Raw genomic sequence first — 21,858 nt, 5'->3', positions numbered from 1 at the left:
AGTCTTTATCGACGTCAGGAACTCCAGATCCCTGATTCTGCAACCTCACCCCAATATGTCCACCCCAAACTGCTATTGTTCTGCTGATGCTTTTCTGGCGAAGATTCTCCAGGGGCCAAAATAACTTCAGACAAAACCCTGCCAACTGTCTTGTACACAGGGGGGTGTTCAATGAACGTTTGTTGATTGACTGAAGGAGGTACTCTGAGGCTGCATTTCGTGCCATGCAAATTTGCCCTGGACAGTGAACTAATTCCCTGATGTATAATAGATTCCAGGGCACCAAGTTAGTCCAAGTCATTTTGCAAAGGCGGAGGGGCTGGAGTCTTAGAAACTTATTGTATTCAGGTCTTCATTAACCCAAAGTACCCATGTGACAGCTTCAGGGGCAGAGTCAGGGGTCCAAGGCCCAGGTCCCTCGGGTCTGAATCTCTGTGTTGTGACCTTGGGCGGGCTCCAGTACTTCGCAGGGGTTTGATCTTTTCATCTGCAAGGTGAGGCCAGTTGGAGGTGATGTAGGGAAGATGGAGAGAAGTATGAGAAGGTGAAGGGGCAGTTGATGAATGCCAGTCTTGCCTCCCCTCCTCCCCCTGACTCAGGAGACAGACTGTTTTCCTCCGTGGAGACCTCTCTCTGACTCGGGTGCAGATAATGCAGTGCAGTGACTGGACTGGCGCCCTTCAGCCCACAGGCAGTGGAGGAGGCGCGAACAGAGGAGGCTCTGAAGGCTGGCGCAGGAGCTTAGAAGCAGTTCCCTTTGGGTTCCAGAGCAGAATTTACATATGTACTGGTGTCTCTGGAGGCACTGGGTCGCAAAGAGTTAGAAGTGATTGAGCAGGGGCACACGCTGGAGGCATAGTCGGGGAAGGGGCAATTTTTCGTTTGTCTTATTTCCCAGTCTCACGGATCCTCTCAGCCTCCTAGCAGAGGGAGGCAAAGTGCGGAACGGGAGTTCCAGAGAAGGCGGCTCTGAAGCACCTAGGAAACTGCACCTGCCTGAAGGTCTGAGTCAGAGCAGAGCCATCAGATCGCTACAGTTTTCCTGAGCTGGGTCTGCAGAGAGCTCCCCCGCGCCTGTCCGGTCAGTGACAAAGCACTTACCCACCCTTCCCATCGATGACAGTGAGCTCCGCGGCTCTTGGCCTGGAACTCAGCACCCTGGAGGTTGACAGCAGGAGATGGATGATGAGAAAGAGCCTGCTGACACAGGGCTCCCCAGAAGCCTCAAGGTGCCCTAAAGAGGCATGCATTCCCAGAGCAAACGCTCCAGCAGGCAGTTAGTGACGCAAAAGGCAGACTGGGGAATAAGTCCGTTTCTTTTTTATTTTTAAGTAAAGGCCACAACGATCTAACCCGACTTCATGGCATTGGACAGTAAGCCCTGTAAAGGCAGGGTCCATGTCAAGCTGGTTCTTTGTCGTATCGCCAGCACCCAGCATAGTGACGGCCCCTAGAAGGGGTCAAGATATACGTAGTAAGGACAGTGAGTGGGCGGGAACTTGAACTCCGTCCTGTTGTAGCACGACTTCCTGCAGTTCAGGCCTTCATTTAGTATTTATTGAGCATCTACTGCGTGCAAGTCTCTGTCGCTAGGCATCCAAAGTAATTTGTAAACATTATAGATATTGGTACTTGGAGTAGCTCATTCACGAGCATCCCAGCACCACCAGGTTCTTCTGGAGACTTGAGGTCCCACCGCGAGCCCCGGGGCGGCTTCAAGCGGGGGGTGGTGTTCGGGGTCCGGGGGAGGGCGCCAGGTTCAGCTAATTTCCGGGAACGATCCTGGGGTTCCCTTGCCCAGGCCCTCGGGCTCCCGGGGCCGCCAGGTCTTGGCAGCTCGGTTCTCCGCAGGGGCTCCGGCGCATCCCTCCGGCCCCCCCCCCGGCCCCGCCCCTCCCGGGGCTCCGAGCCGCAGCCCCGGCCGGGCGGCAGGTAGCTGGGGCCGGGCCCGGCTGTGCCTGGGGAGCGAGCTTCCCCGGGCGGGGAGAGAGCGCGGCGGACGCCGGGCGGCCCCAGAACAAAAGGCTTGGGGCTGGCACCGGCCTCCTCGGAGCGCGCCGCGGACGCGGGCTCGGGGTGCGGGCGAGGGGCCAGAGGGAACACCCGAAGTGAGGATCGCAGCTGGGGGCGCGCCCGGGCTGGACGCGGCGAGAGGCGGTCCCCGCCGAGCCCGCGGCCTGCGGAGCGGCCGCCGCGGCCCTGCCTCCGCCGCCTACAGTGCCTGCCGGGCGGCCGAGCGTGGCTCCCGCGGCGACTCCGCGGAGCGCGCCGGCCCCGCCAGTAAGTACCTGCGCGCCCGCTGCCCGCTCCCCGCCGTCTCCGGGCGCCTCCCGCCGCCGGCCGCTGCCCCCGCCCGGGCGCCGGGGGCCGGGCGCCTCCACCCGCGGCGCGCCCTCCCGCGTGGCTCGGCATCGGCGGCGCGCGGCGGGGAGGCTCCGGGGCGCCGCGCCCGCCCTCGGCCCAATGGCTTTCGCCGGCCGGGGAGTGGGGGGCGTCGCCCGGGGGGCGCGGAGCCGCGGCCGGGGTGGGGCTTGTGCGTCCCGCGCTGCCGAGCGAGGCGGCCGTGCCCGCCCGAGCGCGCGGCCGGCCGAGTGTGTGCGAGTGTGAGTGTGCGCGCGCGTGCGGGAGTGTGTGAGCACACGCCTTCGGGGGGCCGGAGTGGCACTGCAGTGGGCTTCTCCCTGGCGCCCGCCCTCCGGCGGCTCTGCCCCACGCCTGCCGGCCCCGCGATTGCGAAGCCGCGTGTCTGCCTCTTCTGCCCGAGCCTCCCTGTCCGTCCACCCCTCGCGGGTCTTACTTTTCCTTTTACCCTGGGCGGGGGGCTGCCGGCCGCCCCGCCACCGGTGCAAACACCCAAACAGCCTCCCGTTCGCTCCTCAGTCAAGAGTGCTGCTCTAGTCTTTCTCGGGGCTTCCTCCACGAGCCAGCCCGAGGCTCCCCCATCCTCTGAAATTGTTTTGTTGGACTGCCGTTCCGAGGCTGGTAAAGCTCCAGGACTTTATTATTATTTCGATTCTTTTCCTTTCCCTCCCCTCCTGGGCAACGGAGCAATGAAATTTCCAATCGAGACTCCAAGAAAACAGGTGAACTGGGATCCTAAAGGTTGGTATTTCCTACTTCTGGCCGCGCTGGCCCTGCCTCCATCCCTGGCGTGTGTGCGCGCTTCCCGGAGTGCAAACACCCAGGCTCCCGGCGGCGTGTGTCCGGAGGCTGGAAACCGCGCCTGGGGACTGCAGCGCGGTGGGAGGCGGGCGGAGGCCGCGTGGGTGCCGGGCCCAGATCGCGCCTGCTGTTATCCCCTAACATTGTCCCTGCTGGACTGTTTCAGCATCTATCTAAAGACACACCAAGCCGGCTGTTTGGCTTGGGATTGCAGCAAGTGTCGGTGTTTGCTTCCGACTTGGTGTGTGTTAGTGTGTGCGTGTGTCTCCTTTGTTTCTGGTGATCTTTGTCTCTGGCAAAGATGGGTGGGGTGCCTTCCCCTGGACCTGGAGCTCCCCGGCCAGCCCGGGGTGTCCCCAGCTGCCAGGGTTTCCTGGCAGCAAGAGAGGCTGCGCCTCGCAGCAGCAGCCCCTGGAGGTGGCACTTCTCTGGGGCACGCGGAATAATGACGCCCCTCGGGGCCTTCCCGATCTTTGCTCAGTCTTACCACCAAACCAGGCGGCGAGTTTGGCTCCGATGGGAGTAGAAGCGGGGAGCGAGGGTGGTTTTCCAGAAGGGTGGGGCTGCTGAGGGCTCGGGGAGGGGCGCTTTGAGTGCCCCCAGCCGGAGTAGTAGTGTAGCGTACAGGCTCTTAGAAATGCTGGGCAGTGTTCCCTGGACTCAAAAGGGAGCGGTTTAGGCAGCTTCGTGTGTGCGGAGGGTCGCTGCGTCTCCAGTTAGCATACAGATGTGAAGGCTGCTCCTGGGCGATCCCTCTGCCAGCCGAGCAAGTTGAAACCTCGTGTCCAGTTTTGACAAGAACGCTCTTGCTTTTGTCAAGCCTTTGACGAGCCTTTCTCTTAGCTCATCCGAAGGCTGAGTTGGGCAAGACAACGCCTCTGAGTGACTTGGGGTTGAAATTTGTCTGATGTGTGTGTATCTCTGTGTGTGTTTATTACCAGTGCATTTCTTCTTTTCTGTTTGGAAAAGAGGAGACCCAGTCATTGTTGAGGACACGTCTTAGGAATTGACCGGGTTCTTGAAGACAGAGTGAGGAGATAATTGCCTATTCTCAACACCAGGGCTGTTCTATCTTGAATACAACCCAGACCTTCTATTTTCTCTCTCCATCTCTGGAAATAGGGAATTGTGCCCTTTTTCGGTCTGCTTGTTTGCTTTTTTTGGCGGGGGGTGGGGGGAATCCTTTCAAAACATATTCGTTGAATATCTACTACAAACCAAATGTTGTCCCAGGTGCAGGAAATATAGTCAGAATGGTGCAGACAAAAAGCTCTGTCTTTTTGGAGTCTATGGTGAGACTTAAATCAGTCATTGCACAGGGAGGTGCATAATTACAAGTTTGTATGTTGTTCCATGTGTTCCAGTATGTTTCATGAAAAAGAGCAGCAAGGGTTTGAGAGAGCGTCTGATGGAAGAGACTGGCAAGAACCAGGGGAGACGGGTGGTCAGGGAAGATAGTCAGACATGTGTATTGAGACCTGCAGGATAGGTAGGGATGGACTGGCTAACGAAGAGGGCAACTTGCAGAAGAAGAAGCAGCAAGTGCAAGGGCCCTGAGGCAGAGGGAACATGTGTATTTGAGGAACTGAAAGCAGGTTTCCATGGCTGGAGCAGAGACCAAGAGTGCATGTGATTTGAGGCGTGGCTGGTAGACTCAGATCCCAAAGCCTGGTGTTGTTGCAGGTAGGGGAGAATTGTGGATTGGGGGGTTGGAGAGTAGTTTTTATCTTAAGTCACTGAAGTGTTTCAAGCTGATGGTGACATGATCTGCACTAAGTTTTGAAGCAAGTGCTATGTGGCTCCTCTGGGTGTGAGGGACCAGACCCAGTAGTGGAGTGGACTGGGGTGGTGGCTGTGGGGATGGAGCCATGGATGGACTGGGGAGCTCGGGAGGGCACAGGCTTCGTGTGAATCAAGTGTGGAGTGGGGTGGCTGGAATGACTGGGAAGAGCGAGGGCAGGACCAGTCTTGAGGGAAAACTCCTGAGTTCAGCCCAGGACTTGGTGAGTGGGAGACATCCATGAGTCATTTAGGAGGTGGGTCAAGTGGGCCGTTGTCTAAAATATCAGATCAGGATTTTCAAGGAGCTCTGATAGGGAGGGCTGATTTTGTGAAGCTTGCCATGGCTTTTAAAATGCCTTTCTATATAATCATCCTTCTGCCTATTTATGTCACAGTGATAAACACAGATGAATCCCATATTTTACAGCCTGAAACAGTGAAGAAGCAAGTAAGTAGCACCTATGGTCACAACGGACGGTGCTAAAAATGAAAAGACCGTAATAAAAGTCACAGCATTCAGTGAGCAATCATTGCATGCCAGGTGTTTGATGTATGGAATTTCATAGTTATGCTCACAATAGTTATCTGATGGCACAGTGTTATTGTCCCCACCTGACACTTGATTGCCTTCGGGACACCACGGAGCTGCCCTCCAATAATATGCTCTGACTTGGGGCACAGTTGTTCCTGGAGGTGTGGGTGACAGTTGTCTTTCCTCGCCAGGGGGTGAAGGCAGGGGACGAGTCGGGTGTGACGGTGCCATATCTCACACCAGTATAGAACTAGTGCACATTTATTAATGATTAATTAGATTGTTAATTAAATTATTTATTATTATTTAACCAGAAGTTTCATTTATTCAGTCTTCTTTTTTTTTTAATCATAAAAGGACGTTGTTGTTGTCTAGCTGCTGTCCTGTCTCTTTTGCGACCCCGTGGACTGTAGCCCTCCAGGCTTCTGTGTCCATGGGATTTCCCAGGCAAGAACACTGGAGCGGGTTGCCATTTCTTTCTTAAGGGGATCTTCCCAACCCAGGGGTCAAACCTGAGTCTCCTGCATTGCAGGCAGGTTCTTTACCACTGAGTCACCAGGGAAGCCCACAGAAGCAAGAGACGATCCTAATTTTATAGGTGAGGGAATTGAAAACAGAGAGGTTGAGTAACTTACCAGAGGTCACATAGCTAGTGGGTCAGATTAAAATATGAGCCCCTAAACACTCTTCCTGTCTGTCCCTCATGTTACTGGGACCTCTGTCTCCTACCTGGTGAGGTTCCCAGAGCTCAGGGACTGGAGAAACTTCTTCCAAGGAAGAAGACAAGAGGGTGAGATGGAGGGGGCCGTGGGGAAGGAGGAGGAGGGCAGGGAGGTAGTAAGCCAGTCTTTCTACCTCATCCTTTTCTCCATTAACCCATCTAACCAAACATTCTCTCTCCATCCACCCCTGGGGGAGGGGGTTAGTCCCTGGTCACGGGACAGGCATTGGGTCTATTCTTTGGAAGTTTGGGTTTTAGCTCAGTTCAGTCGCTCAGTCGTGTCCGACTCTTTGTGACCCCATGAATTGCAGCACGCCAGGCCTCCCTGTCCTTCACCATCTCCTGGGGTTCGCCCAAACTCATGTCCGTGAGTCGGCGATGCCATCCAACCATCTCGTCCTCTGTCATCCCCTTCTCCTCCTGCCTTCAATACCTCCCAGCATCAGGGTTTTTTCCAAGGAGTCAGTTCTTTGCATGAGGTGGCCAAAGTATTGGAGTTTCAGCTTCAGCATCAGTCCTTCCAATGAACACCCAGGACTGATCTCCTTTAGGAAGGACTGGTTGGATCTCCTTGCAGTCCAGGGGACTCTCAAGAGTCTTCTCCAACACCACAGTTCAAAAGCATCAATTCTTTAGCGCTCAGCTTTCTTTATAGTCCAACTCTCACATCCATACATGACTACTGGAAAAACCATGACCTTGACTAGATGGACCTTTGTTGGCAAAGTAATGTCTCTGCTTTAATATGCTGTCTAGGGTTTACATAGACTGAATGTGTTTGGCAAGGGGGAGATGAAGGTGAATCTAGTGTTATAACAGAAATGAGGAGGGGCAGTTCCTTAGAATCAGAGTATGAAGGGGACTTCCCCGGTGGCTCAGCCGGTAAAGAGACTGCCTGCAGTGCGGGAGACCTGGGTTCGATCCCTGGGTTGGGAAGGAAATGGCAGCCCACTCCAGTATTCTTGCCTGAGATATCCCGTGGACAGAGGGCCCTGGCGGGCTACAGTCCTCGGGGGGCAGGAGTCGGACACGACCAAGCGACTGAACCGCCGCCAGGAGTGAGCAGGCTTGCACCATCAGGTGGCTCTGCTCACAGACTTTGGAAGGAAGCCGTAATTATGTTTTGCTCACAGCCCTGTTACCTGACAACTGAATAGCACAAAATGAAGGTGGTTTGAGAACAGATTGGTTTTGATTGCACTTGGGTGAATGAAGCAAAACACTGTCAAGAGGTTTAGGTGCAGAAATAAGACCTAAGTGTAAAACGGTTATGCTCTGGTGAGCTTTTGGCCTTCCTCCGTCTTTGTAAAGCTAAGCCTTTAACACGCAGTGACTGCAGAAGGAGATGGGCTCTAAGTCTTGGCTTTCAGAGTAGAACTTAGGTGCATTTAAAATGGTTGGGATCTCTTCTTGAGGATGTTCTTCTGAAAATTGGGATTGACTGGCTGCTTTTGTATATGCTGAAAGCTTTTTAAAAACCAACAAGATCAGCAAACACTATCCCTACAGCTTGAGGCAAGCATATCATCAGGGTGTGAAGAACGGAGCTGTGGGGCAGAAGAATCCGTTTCTAAAAGAAGCCGTCTCAGTAATTAGCTGTGTGCCTTTGGGCTGCTCACTTAGCCTCTCTGCGCTTCACTTCCCGTCGTCCTTCTGCCGGGAGGCCGCTGACACGACCTCTTTGACCCCGTCTCTTCAGCTTTCCCTTTGACCTGACCATTGGGCCCCCTGGCTTCCTCCTGTTCCGCAGGTAGATCGGATGTGTCCCGTCTCAGGACTTTTGCTCTTGCACTGTCCGTGGCTTACAGCCGTGTGCTGGTGTGGCTGGCTTCTTTCTGTCCTGTCAGCCTCAGTCCACACGACACCTTGCTCGCAGGGATTTCCCTGTTGCATCGAAAGCCCTTGCCTCTTGTTCCCTGAGCCTGTCACTTCCACGGTGTCCCTGGCTCAGCCGTCTTCCTGGTACCTGTCGAGAGCTGAAACCATCTTACTTGCTCATGGGTCACCTTTGATGCCAGCCTCCCTGGCTAGTGGGTGGGCCCCACAGGCAGGAATGTTCCCTGCCCCGTTCGCTGTCTTAGCCCCAGGCTCTGGGAAGTGCCCAGCCCACAGTGGAGGCTCACTCACCTTTTGCTGAGTACATGTGGGGATACAGGGATGGATCAAAGAGGGTCTCTGCGCTCTTTTTCTTTTTAACTGCACAGCGTAGTGGCTTTACAATGTTGTTGGTTTCTGCCGTACGGTCAAGGGAATCATCTACGCATACACACACGTCTACTCGTTTTTGGATTTCCTTCCCATCAGAGCACTGATAGAGTTGCCTGTGGTACACGGTAGGTTCTCACTGGTTACCTGCTTTATACATAATCGTGCATACGTGTCATTTCCAAGCTCCCTGCTCATGCCCTGCATCCACTCTTGGTGTCTGTACATTTGTTCTCGCCATCTCTGTCTCCGTTTCTGCTTTGTAAATAGGTTCATCCATACCATTTTTCTGGATTCCGCATATATGTGGTACTATTCGATACTTGTTTTTCTCTTTCCGATTACTCTGTGTGAGAGTCTTTAGATTCATGCACATCTTGGCACAGTTTTCTTTCTTTTCATGACTGAGTAATATTCCACCATCTACACTAGCCAGAACATGGAAACAATCTAAATGTCCATCATCAAAGGAATGAAAAATAAAATGTGGCCCATGAATGCCATGGAATATTATCCAGCACTCTTTTAAGCTACAAATGGCAAAAGACAAGTAACAATAGGATAATAATATCCCTAACTGATGAGGAATCAGGAAGGACACTGATAGTTCCAACTCCTTGCAAGCTCCCAGCTCTCCAGAGCCTCCAGCAAACTGTTTTCCGTCTGTTCGCCTTTTCACCAGGAGTAGGGGTGGAGGGGGCAGGTGGGTGGGCAGATGTAGCCTGGCACAGAAACGGTTGGTGTCCCAGGAATACTTTAGCACATATTGGCCATTGGCGCACAGCTCTCTGTGGGTATTTAAATCCATCTGAGAAAGAAGCAGAGCTTCCCTGGTGGCTCAGTGGTAAAGAACCCACCTGCCAATGCAGGACGCTCGGGTTCGACCCCTGGGTCGGGAAGATCTGCTGGAGACGGAAACAGCAATGCACTCCAGTATCCTTGCCTGGAAAATCCCATGGACAGAGGAGCCTGGCAGGCTACAGTCCATGGGGGTGGCAAAAGAGTCAGACACAGTTTAGCCACTAAACAACAGTAACAACAAAGAAAAAGGCAAGGCCTTAGAGCCAGAGCTGGATTGTTTTTTTAAGCTGCATTTTTAGTGAATAGTTTAACGCAAAATTCCAGAGTGGCCTGTATTGTATGTGTATATTGCCTTTCAGTTTACAGAACGCTTTTTACAAATGATCTCATTTGTTCTTTAAATAGCCCTGTTTTTGTCAATATTGGAGTCTTAGATTTACTACTGATGGGAATAGAACAAGTCAATGGCTTCTTTGGGGGCCCAAGGCTGCAAACGGGCAGTGCCAACCCAAGCCTCTCATGCTTACGTGCAGGGCAGTTTCCCTCATGCATTCTTCCCTTGCAGGATCTTTGTCCATTCCATGCTCTATCATTCTTTCCGATCCAAAAGTGTATTCACAGATTTCTCGGGGAGATTTAGAGGAACAAGGCTTTTGGTTGATCAGCGAGTCCTTAGGGTTGATGGTGGTTTTCTGCAGGTTGTACTTGCGCTGCCTGAGTTCTGTTGAAGACCCTTGTCCCATGAATTCAATGGAAGAGCCTTGGATCTCACTCCTGCGCTCTTGGTTCAAAAGAGATTTTGGTCCCTAGTGAATATGAGCCACGCTCAACCTGTAAGATGGATGGAATGCTATCTTTATTAATGTGTTTCCAAACACACATTTGTATTGCTTAGATTTTCTGGAAAGAAAATAATCTATGTTGAATTAATACCCAACTTTCAGGAGATCAGCTTTCCAAATGGGATTAGTAATATGCCAGAATCAGCACAATTATCCTAGAAAGTAAAGAGGGAAGATGTTCCAAAGCCAATCGGGGCCCAGGTTTGGCTCAGGTTCTTTTCCAGGCGAGCTCCAGTCTTTTGCCAATTCCAGTGATCACTGGGTGGAATGAAGACTGGGCAGGTCCATTTTGCTATCCCACCCTGCTTCTGAAACATCTGCGCTGTGGCTCCATGTGAATCTGCTTAGGCTGTCATAGGAAAATATCCTGGACTGAGTGGCTGAAATAACAGAAATTTATCTTCTCATGGTTTTGAAGACTGGAAGTCCGAGATCAAGGCACTAGTTGGTTGGTGTCTGGTGAGAGCGCCCTTCCAGGGCTGTGAATGGCCACCTCCTTACCATACCTTCCTGTGACGCAGGGTGCCCTGAGGCCTCTTCTTCTTAAAGGACAGCAGCCCCATTGAATGGCAGCCCCACCCTTAAGACCTCACTTGATGTTAATTACCTCCTAAAGGCCCTCCTATTAATTCAGTGGCATTTGGGATTTAGGTTTCAACATATGAATTTTTTTCCTTGGGGGAGGGGATGCAATTCAGTCCATAGTAGGCTCTTTATGAGCATCATCTTAAATCAGATGCATTTAAAAAATACAAACCACATCTTGCCCCAAACTGGGAAATTTCACCCACAGCTGAGATAATGGTTTTTAATGTCAGCACAGTGCTGGGGACCCACTGTTGGCCAAAAAAGGTAAATCGTACCTTTTAAACAAAGCAAAACAAACACTTGTTTTTAATTCTTATTTTCTTTTACCTTTGTCCGTCCTTTTAAAAAGACAAACTTTTATTTTGTATCAGACTATAGCCTATTAGTAGTGTTGTGATAGTTTCAGGTGCAGAGCAAAGTGTGTACTTAGGCCTACATCCATTCTTCCTCAAACTCGCCTCCCCTCCAGGCTGCCACAGAACGGAATTGGGCAGAGTTCCCTGTGCTACACCGTAGGGCCTTGCTGGTTCTCCATTTTAAATATAGCAGTGTGTACATGTCAACCTCAAAGTCCCTAACTCCCCCTTCCCCACCCTTCCCCCTATAACTGTAAGTTCATTCTCTAAGTCTGTTAACACTTAAAAAAATTTATTTATTTTTGGCCATGCCACATGGCATGCAAGAATCTTTGTTCCCGGACCAGACCAGGGATCAGCCCCATGCCCCCTGCAGTGGAAGGGTAGAGTCTTAACCACTGGACCACCAGTGAAGTCTCAGATGTACCTTTTTTGAGGTAGTGGAATCATTTAACTTCTAGTCCATGGGGAATTAGAGAGTTTAATGATGAAACAGAATGAAACCGTTTTACGGAAAGCCAATTAGGAAGTCTCAGTTTGGACATCTCCGTTGGCTGAAGCTGGAAAGTGGGTAAAGGTGACCGTCTTTTGCTCTGCTCAGGCTCTGTTATAGAGGGCGCTTTCTGGGTGAGCCAGCTGGGCTTAGACTTGGCTATGGAATCAGCCCCCACACGGCACCAGGAACATGTTGGTCCCCCTCCGGGCAGCTTTCCCACAGAGAAACGGACCAGCCACTCTGGGGCTCTGTTCCTAACGGTCTCTCAGTGGACATTTCACTGTGTCAGGCTCATTACTGGCACCCAGGATGGAGAAACAGAAACCTCATGTTTACTTCCTAAAACATCTATTTGTGGTTTGCAGACGCAGTGTGAAACTTTTCCTTTTTTCCCTTGTAAGTGCTGGGACTGACTCCTGGGAATCGAACATTGAAAGCTGGTGTCCTGTCTTCCCTGTAGGGTGGGCGTGGGGGTTGAGGGCCAGAACCATTGGCATGGGGAGGGGTGGGCCCGGGGAAATGACCGCTCCTTTTCCTCCATTCCCAGTGCCAGGGAGGCAGATGGGGTGGGCATAAGAGGCGGAGTGGAGGGGGCGGAGTGGAGGGGTAGGTGGGCAGGATTTCAGGGAATCCCAGTTTCTGTTCTACCAATGGCTTCACTTTCTTTTTTCCACGGAGGGAACTTTGAAGCAAAGTGGAACGGTGGCGAAGTATAGCATTTGTAGAGTCCACGTTGCCATAAACGTGTGATCACAGGAACGCCCCCTTCCTCTTTCCCTTCTGTTTTTCCTTCATTCATTCTCCCTGCTGCACGCCCCCACCCCGCCCTGTTTTCTACAGAGCTCTGATCTCAACTGCTATCTCTTATGCAAAGGATTCTAGTTTTTATTCACCCAGTTACCCGATGTAGGGGCAACAGTAGTGTTTGCAGTTTAAAAAGAAATGCTTGATAAGTCATTGAGATTTGCTCAAGTGATGGAGAGTCTGAAAGTCATGGTGACCTTTGCAGAATGGGCTAAAATGCTGATATTTGTAATTCTGTCGTACTGGCTAGCAACAATTTTACTACTAAGAACTGAGTTTCTAATGTGTAAACGGCCCTGTGGGTCCCCCAGATAGCACATCAGATATGTGAGCAGGATAAAGATAGTGTAACGTAGCAAATTTAAGGTGATAAGCGCCTGACAGGCTGAATGGAGATGCTCAGTGTCACATGATACTGGGCAATTGAACTTCCACTCCACCAGCTGAGAATGTTGCTTTTGGCCAAAGGCATTCATGCCTCATGGTGGAATTTGAGGACATACAGGAAGTAGTTTAGTAATATGGTTCAGCGTATGCCTCCTTAAAATAACTAGACAGGCATAAATGTATCTTCTGTCCATTTCACCTAGCCTCTGGGCTAGAGCACATCACAGGAGCTTACGGTGGGAGGATGTAGGTGCGAGTTTCAACTCTTCCACTCTTAGGGAAAAGGAGAGAGTTGGGGCATGGATTGATGAGATGCCTTCATGCCCTGGTAGTCTGAGAGTCCAGTCTGAGCTCCATCACTGACCGGTGGCTGGTTTGGGCGAGTTGCTTCATTTCTCTGTGATTCGGTCTCCTCATCCGTAAGATGGAGATGATGACAGCCTATGCTTCCTTGATTTGCTGTGTAGATTAAATGAAGTGATATACACAGAGCTCTTAGAAGAGTGCTGGAGGGTATTAAGGGCCCCTGAGTGGTATCTATGTTCCCTTGTTATCACGGTTGCAGTGGCCCCTGTTCTGCAGAAGTCAGGGAAGGCTCACGCTCTTCAGAAGCGTCTGGTTCATCCTCTAGACCATCTGAGAGGGTCTCCTATTCCAGAGCCCTCTCCTTTTCAGGACCCTTTAGGCTCCCCATATTTTTTCTTATAATTTTTTTTTTTAATTTGATTGTGCTGGGTGTTAATTGCGGCACGTGGGATCTAGTTCCCTGACCAAGGATTGAACTGGGGCCCCCTGCATTGGGACCGTGAAGTCTTAACCATGGGGCCAGCAGGGAAGTCCCCAGGCTTCTCATATTCTTATCCCGAGTTTGAAACACCTAAGGTTCTCACTGAACCAGAGAAAACAAGAAAGAAAAAACATGGCTTGGAATCATAATACTCAGTCTGAGTTATTGTTCTACCAATTTTAGTAGCTATGTGAACCTGGACTAGTCACTTAAGCTTTTGGAGACTTAGTTTTCTCCTGGGTGGAGCACAATAACATTTATTTCACATTTGCTGAGATGATCAAAAGAGATGATAAATGTGAACAAGATTTATAAACTAAGTTGTCAACCAACATTTCTCAAAGTGTGTTTGATGAGACACAAGTGATCTTTCCAGATGTTGCGTGGAAAAGCAACCGTTTTCTTGGCCATGTGAGATTGCAGAGTGGCTTGTTCTCATTCCCTCCTGGAGAGTTAGTATTGCTGTGTGACAAATGACCCTAACGTTTAGTGACTTAAGCTAATGACCAGTGATTATTATCTCTATCAGGAATTCAGGAGTGGCGTGCCTGGGTTGTCTGGCTGGGGGTCAGTTGTTGGTTGTGGTCAGATGTTGGCTGGGGCTGGCTATCATCTGAGAGCTTGACTAGGGTTGGGAGATCTGCCTCTGAGATGACTTGCTCATGTGACTTGCAGACTGCCGCTGTCATTGGGAGAGACCTCACTCCCTGCCCCTGTGAACCGCTCCACAGGCTGTTTGGGTATCGTCACAACGTGGCCAACTTCCTCCAGAGTAAGCCCTTCGAGAGAGAGCACAGTTAGGCCTTTTATGACCTAACCTCAGAAATCTGTGTGCACACAATGGAATTGATAAAATATTAAATGAGAACAGACTAGATATGATTAAGACATCTGAAACCCTAGTGGTAAACTTATTTTAATAGGTATTGAAAGAATGAAAGTATTTAAAATGATGCACAATGTCCTAAGTCTTCCTAAATCAAGATTTAGGTTAACATGCTTTTAGGAATATTAAAAGCAGAGTGAGTTTTTGTTTTTGTTTTTAAATAAAGCATGCTGCTGCTGCTGCTGCTGCTAAGTCGCTTCAGTTATGTCTGACTCTGTGTGGCCCCATAGACGGCAGCCCACCAGACTCCGCCATCCCTGGGATTCTCCAGGCAAGAACACTGGAGAGGGTCGCCATTTCCTTCTCCAATGCATGAAAGTGAAAAGTGAAAGTGAAGTCGCTCAGTCGTGTCCGACTCTTAGCGACCCCATGGACTGCAGCCTACCAGGCTCCTCCATCCATGGGATTTTCCAGGCAAGAGTACTGGAGTGGGATGCCATTGCCTTCTCCTAAATAAAGCATAAAATGGTTCTAAATATAAGGTCATTAAAAAAAATCATATATTGTTATTATTACCATAGTCTTTGTTTTTTCTTCTTGTTTTATTGAGATATAATTGACATAAAACATGTATTAGTTTTAGGTATAAAGCATACTGATTTGATATCTTTATCTATTGTCAAATGATTCCCACAATAAGTTTAGTCAACATCCATCACTTCACCAGAGAAGGCAATGGCACCCCACTCCAGTACTCTTGCCTAGAAAATCACATGGACCGAGGAGCCTGGTGGGCTGCAGTCTGTGGGGTCACTAAGAGTCGGACACGACTGAGCAACTTCACTTTCACTTTTCACTTTCACGCACTGGAGAAGGAAATGGCAGCCCACTCCAGTGTTCTTGCCTGGAGACTCCCAGGGACGGGGGAGCCTGGTGGGCTGCCGTCTATGGGGTCGCACAGAGTCGGACATGACTGAAGCGACTTAGCAGCAGCAGCGGCGGCAGCATCACTTCACATTGTTAACAATTTTTTTATGATGAGAAAACGTTTAGGGTCTACTCTCTTAGCAACTTTCAAATATATATCAGAGTACTGTTAACTGTAACGACCATACTGTCTGTTGCATCCCTGGGCTTATTTATCCTACTGCTGGAAGTTTGTGCCTTCTGATCACCTTTACTCAGCCCGCCTGCTCCCCACCCCACTGCCTTTGGTAGCCACCGTCTCTCCTTTGTTTCTTTGAGTCTGGTTTTTTAGATTCCGCACGTAAGTTGGATCACCCAGTATCTGTCTTTCTCTGACTTATTTCCCTTAGCATAATGTTCTCAAGGTCCATCTGTGTGGCTGCAAATGGATTTGTTGCCTCCTTCTTTCATGAGATGTGAGCCACTGCGTTTGGGAGGAGGGATGATTAAATGCACTTTGGAAGGAGAGAGTGTCAAAGAATTTGAGGAAAATTTAAAAATCACCATAAGCATTTCCCACTTTGTCTTATTGAATACACGCTGAGCGCAGGGCATTGTGCAAAGAGCTTGAGAGATATCATCTCGTGTAGTCCTTTCTCTGGTCCAGAGAAACACATGAGGTGATTATCCCTGCCTTCTGAATGAGGAGGCTGAGGCCTGCAGAGCTTAAGCCACATGCCCAAAGTTACCTCGTAGCTCCAGGCTGAATGCTGGGCGTCTGTTAGCCCTGGAGTTCTTCCGTCCACCTCCGTCCACCTCCTCCGCCTTCCCTGAGAAGACTGTAGGGCAGAAACTGGGTTGATTGTATTTAACCCTGCATTTCCCACTTACCCAGACAACCATGATTCATTGAACTTCATTTACCCCTGTCATTACCCACTGCTCAAAAGGGTATTTGAGAAAGACAGAGAGTCTGATGATGATCTGTATAAGATATGAATATATGGTCTTACAGTAGGTTGCAGCATACCACCCAGTCCATGCAGATACAGATTTTTCAGATACAGAAAGCATCTTCTGAACCTGTCTTGTGTGGGCACCAGGCTACGTGTAGATCTAGTAAGTTTTCACCAAAAAGTAACTGTGTGATGCACCCTAGTTCTTCTCACTGTGAAATCAGAGGTTGAGGGAGGCAGCTTGGGACCCACTTCTTTTGCAGATTATCTTTCTTGGACAGCCTTCTTCCTTTACAGGTTCAAAGCTTGGCTTCCCCGGTGGCTCAGATGGTAAAGAGCCTGCCTGCAATGCGGGAGACCTGGGTTTGATCCCTGGGTCGGGAAGATCCCCTGGAGAAGGGAATGGCAACCCACTCCAGTATTCTTGCCTGGAGGATTCCATGGACAGAGGAGCCTACAGTCTGTGGGGCCGCAGAGTCAGACATGACCGAGCAACCAACACTTTCACTTTGGATAAAGCCAGGGCAGGACATCCTTCAGGCTGGGCAGTGAAAGTCTCAGGGAATGGGTGTCTGGTGTGTCTCTGTGTGTGTGAAGGAAGCACAAGTCAGAAGGTAGCCAAGATGCCGGGGACGGGGTGCTTGCAGTGATGGACCCGACGCGCAGCGAGAAGTCCCTCTCGGACTTATTTGGAGTAAACATACTTTTTAATTTTTTTTAACCACCTTGTTTTTTTCTGCACATTCTTGAAGGGAAATGATTTCCAGAAAGCAAGATGCGTATGATGGCTTTGAGCTTCCCGGGTTGCCGAACACCCGGGTTACTCCCGAGGCAAATTTGTATTCTGAGGACAGTTCTTCTGTGTCCGGGCAGAGGCGGGTGAGCACGGTGTCTTTGAGTGCCGCCGTGGGCTTTGTTGAGTCCGTCACTGCTTCCACAATAGGGCCAGGAGGGGCCCGGGACGGGGTGGGAGTGGATTGAATGAGGCTGCCCGAGGGGCCTGTCGCATTCCGGAGCCGACTCTCAGGGCGTCTGTAACCATAGCAACCGAGGGCCGGCCGGCTCTCAGGACGCAGACGTGCTGTAGTCCGCGCTTCTGGCTCTGTTGCCTTCCGCTCCTTTCCTTCATCCAGGAACTCCCCCACCCTCTGCGTCGAGCCCCCCGGGCTCGCCCCTGATCAGGGACAGACGTTCAGGGTGATCTTAGCTTCCGATGGACCCTTAACTTCCTCAGTCTCCACCTTCGATTTCTGGACTTAAAGCTGATTCGTTATGACCCAGACCAAGCCACACCAACATCATTTCCTCCACGTTTCCACTTTACTTTGAAAAATTAGGCAGAGTTATGTAGGGAATGTATTTTGGATTTCATTGCAGTCGTGCGTAACGATGGTGGCTGATGACACTGTTTTGAATAACGCCCACCCTCTGGTTTAGATCTTACATTTGGGGGAATGTGTTATAAAAGAACAGAGAAAGCCAGCGAGGCACAGTAGAAGGACCACTAGTCTCTGGCCAGGAAACCTGGATGGTGATCCTGGCTAGAGTGTGAGGTGTGGCCCGTGGGGGGCGTGAGGATGGGTAGGGGGTTGGTGGCCGGGCTATGCAGGGGATAGTAGGTCCTGGGAAGGAGTTTTTCTTCCTGAGAATAATGGGAAGGCGTGGAATAGTTTGAAATAGGAGGGATGACCGGATCAGATTTGTATTTTTTTAAACTTTTTTTCAAGATTTTTTTATTTTGATGCAGACCGTTTTGAAGTCTTCACTGAATTTGTTACAGTGTTGCTTGTGATGTTTATGTTCTGGTTTTTTGGCTATGAGGCTTGTGGATTTTATCTCCAGGAACAGAGATTAAACCCACACCTGCTGCATTGAAAGGCGAAGTCTTAACCATTGGACCACCAGGGAAGTCCCCAGATTTGTATTTTTAAAGATTATTTAAATCACTTATAAATGAGTATCATTTGTAATAGAATGATTGATTCAACAAATGTTGGTAGAGGATCCTTGCTATGTGCCGGGCCTGTAGGGTGGTGAACTTACATAGGGGACTCTGTCTTCTTACAGGGAACATGAGAATTTTTGAAAAACATTTAGATGGGAGAAAAGCTTTTCTTGGCCTCTTTGGTTTATGACAACCATTTCCTAACTTCTGCTTGCAAATGAGAAGGGTATCTTTTTCTATGTTTTTGGGGGGGAGGGGGAGATGTATTCTATCTTAAAGCAATGGCACCCGCATTTTCGATCTCTGAATATAATCTTTTCCTGGGCTTTGTTACATGGCTTTTGATTCTGTGATCATTTACATATCTGGAGTCAATGAATCAATACACCAAAAACTCATGGCACATCCAGTATTTTGTACTTCAAACGCCTTTTGGAAGCTTTCAGCCATCAGTTTAGCATAATGGGCCTAATAAGAATTTCTAGCATGTCTTCCTCACCCGCTACCACTTTGTTCCTGGAACGTGGGGGCAGCGAGACATTGGGGTATTTCCCTTTTGACTGTAATGGGACCCCCTGCTTGGCAAGTCCTTGTGGCCTCAGCTTGGAAGGCCTCCCCAAAGCCCGAATTAGTGAGAGGCTATGAACAGGCAGGGTGAGAACACAGCTTCTGCAGGGCGTGAATGCCTGCCTCTCTGGCAATAATCTCTGCATTCAGACTCAGCTCTAAAGGAAGTGAAGCCAACAGCCACGGGGGGTGGGATTTGGGGAGCCCCCGAGCCCCTGTCTACAGCTGAGCCCTAGCACTGCTTCCCGTGACCAGCAGACCGCCTACAGAATCCACCTGCAAGGCAGGAGATGTAAGAGACACGAGTTCAATCCCTGGGTCAGGAAGACCCCCTGGAGGAGGGCATGGCGACCCACTCTGGTATGCTTGCCTGGAGAATCCCATGGACAGAGGAGCCTGGCGGGCTACAGTCCATGGGGTCACAAATGAGTTGGACACGACTTAGTGACCAAACAGCAGCAAGAAAGTCTCTGCAGCTTCTTAAAGGAAAAGGCAGCGGTCTAGAGAGGTCAGGTGATTTTCTCAGACAGCAAAGAGGAAACAAACCTTGAGTCTGCATCCTAATCGTGACCTCCGCTGTGCGGCACCAGGGGAGGGGGCTCTGTTTCTCTCCTTTTGGGAAGAATAATTAATGAAGAGCTATAGGGACAGGGCTGAGCGACTGAGCAGCAACAGGGGCTTCCCTGGCGGCTCAGCTGGTAAAGAACCTGTCTGCAATGCAGGAGACCTGGGTTCGATCCCTGGGTGGGGAAGACCCCCTGGAGAAGGCAGTGGCAACCCACTCCAGTATTCTTGCCTGGAGAATCCCACGGATAGAAGCCTGGCGGGCTCCTGTCCACAGGACCATAGAGTTGGACATGGCTGAGTGACTCAACAATAGCAACATAGCTCTTCCAGAGCCCGGAGCACAGTGGTTCTGAGGTTTCAAGCTAAAGCCTCTGTAATCTATAACAAGTACGGACGTGGGTGTATAGTCAGCCTCTTGGAGAAGACATCCATTCATTTATTCAGTAATATTTACTGGATGCCTTCCTTGTGCCTGGCACTATTCCAGGCCTGGAGGTAAGAGATGAACAGCATAGATTTCCTGCCTTCCTGATTTTCTGCCTGGCCAGAGCGCTCAACCTTTCTTACAGACTCAGGCCAGTTTCCTGCACATTTCAGAAATCTCTCTCAGGCACGCATTTAACAAGTAAAGAAGGGCTTAAAACTTTTTATGCTAAGGGTGAAAATGAGGCCGTTTCTTTTATTTTTTATTAATTGTGGTAAAAGTCACGTAATATAAAACATACTATTTTAACCATATTTAACTGTACAGCTCAACAGTAGCAAGTACATTCACCTTGTTCTATTCCCGCCGTCATCATCTCCTGAGTTTTTCACTTTTTGAAACTGAAACGGTCTGCATTCCCCCTCCCCCTGCTCCCTGGCCCCTGGCCGCTACCAGTGTTCTTTCTGACTTCGAATTCAACTATTCTCGGTACCTCTTATAAGTGGAATTAAGCATTTTTTGTCTATACCTACTCTATATTGGAATGCATTTTTATGGTTAACGTAATATATGTCCTGAAAACAGAACGTGCCTTCTTTTTTTACCCCTATGCTATGCAGTAAGTTCAAAATAAGACCATTCTGATGTTACATTACTCTTTGAAAAAAATGTTTACTTTGTTAATTTCCTAGGGAATGGGTGTTGATCCTGTAGAAGTTAGCAACATTCTGTTAGAATAGGCAGTGGTTTCAAAGAGAGCCTTAGAACTGCCTAGTTTGTATGGAAATTTTATTAAGAACACCTTTGTTAATTAGGGCTCTGTGGCTTGTGTGTGGATCACTGGAACCTGACTGGAGTTTGAGTTTCCCTGGTGATGACGACTCATAAATTAATCTCAGAGGAACTGCATGAGGTTGAAATGTTAGATTCTTAAATAATCTCCCTTTCTCTCTGGAAGATGGGAACTTTTTGCCACATATAATTTCCAAAGTATCTACATTCACATGTCTCCTGAAAAAGAGAGTGAAAATTAGTCACTCAGTCCTGGCCGAGTCTTTGTGACCTCAAGGGTCTTCTGTCCATGGGATTCTCCAGGCAAGAATACTGGAGTGGGTTGCCATGTCCTTCTCCAGGGGATCTTCCCGACCCAGGGACTGAACCTAGGTCTCCTGCATTGCAGGCAGATTCTTTACTGTCCCAGGGGCCACCAGGGACACCCGTGCCTTCTGAATGGGACATTAGGGCTGTGGCTGGTTTGTTGTGAGTCTGGCGGTCTCTTTGCTACACCTGGGATGCAGGGCAGAACGAGAGTCAAGGATGCTAGCCTGGGTCGTCAGGGCTAAGCCCTGCGGCCGCTAATGGAGCTTTCTGCTCTGTTTTAAACCAGTTCTAGCGCCCAAGGGAGCCCTGCCTGGTGCTGTCTGCTGCTGGAGGTGAGGGGTGCATGATGAGAACGTGTCCGAGAGCTCAGACTTCCCCCGGCCCCAGCTCTCTGCCTGCTTGTCCACCTGAGAACCAGGGGGATCCCAGCACCCATCCCCTCGGTCTCAGGAGACTTAAGTGAGATGATGTGCAGAGAGGGTGGGGCCCAGTGCCAGGCGCACAAGAGGCACCTCATCGATGGTGGTGATGCTGTGGCTGGCAGCACCCGTCCACTGAGGGTCTGCGTCAAGGGCAGTGCCTTGGTGCGGAACTGAAGACATAGCGTATCTTCACTGCAGCCTGGGTCACTCTGCTTGTTTTTCTAGTTAACACCCTTGTGTGTGTGTGTACATGCTTAGTCGCTCAGCTGGGTCTGACTCTTTGCGACCCTGTGGTCTGTAGCCCGTCAGGCTCCTCTGTCCGTGGGATTTCCCAGGCAAGAACAATAGAGTGGGTTGCCATTTCCTTCTCCAGGGGATCTACCTGATCCAGGGATCTAATCTGGGTCTCCGGTGTCTCCTGCACTGGCAGGCAGATTCTTGACCACTGAGCCACCAGGGAAGCCCCCCAAAACAGCTTTATTAAGATATAATTTACATAATATAAAAATGACATCTAAAACGTACAGTTCAGTGGTTTTCACTCTGTTGTGCAATGGTTACCTCTATATGACGTTCAATTTTCTAAAACCCTCCAAAAAGAAACCTCATCCCATCAGCTGTCCCTCCCTAATTTCCCTCACTCTTTCCTAGTCCAAGGCAATCACTGACCTTTTTCTGTCT

The 21,858-nt window shown here is 50.1% G+C and overlaps 1 protein-coding gene across 3 annotated transcripts in view; it reads left to right on the top strand.

Annotated features, from left to right (window-relative positions):
• The first annotated feature begins 1,322 nt into the window (after positions 1 to 1,322).
• Positions 1,323 to 21,858, top strand: part of KCNK10 (potassium two pore domain channel subfamily K member 10) — a 150,508-nt gene continuing 129,972 nt past the window's right edge. For 2 of the 3 annotated variants that reach the window (XR_006270150.1, XM_043472715.1), the window contains exon 1: positions 2,546 to 3,102. Coding sequence is in view for 2 of the 3 variants with exons in the window: in XM_043472715.1 (XP_043328650.1) it covers positions 3,051 to 3,102 (52 nt within the window). In the remaining variant the exon portion in view is untranslated. Of the gene's footprint in view, positions 2,281 to 2,545; positions 3,103 to 21,858 lie in introns of those variants that run through there. The other variant, XM_043472716.1, reaches the window with a different exon arrangement.

Source organism: Cervus canadensis, chromosome 6 (assembly GCF_019320065.1).
Source record: "Cervus canadensis isolate Bull #8, Minnesota chromosome 6, ASM1932006v1, whole genome shotgun sequence".
Lineage (NCBI taxonomy): Eukaryota > Metazoa > Chordata > Mammalia > Artiodactyla > Cervidae > Cervus > Cervus canadensis.
The sequence above is the reverse complement of the archived record's forward strand: the minus strand, read 5'-3'. Positions and strand labels throughout refer to the sequence as shown.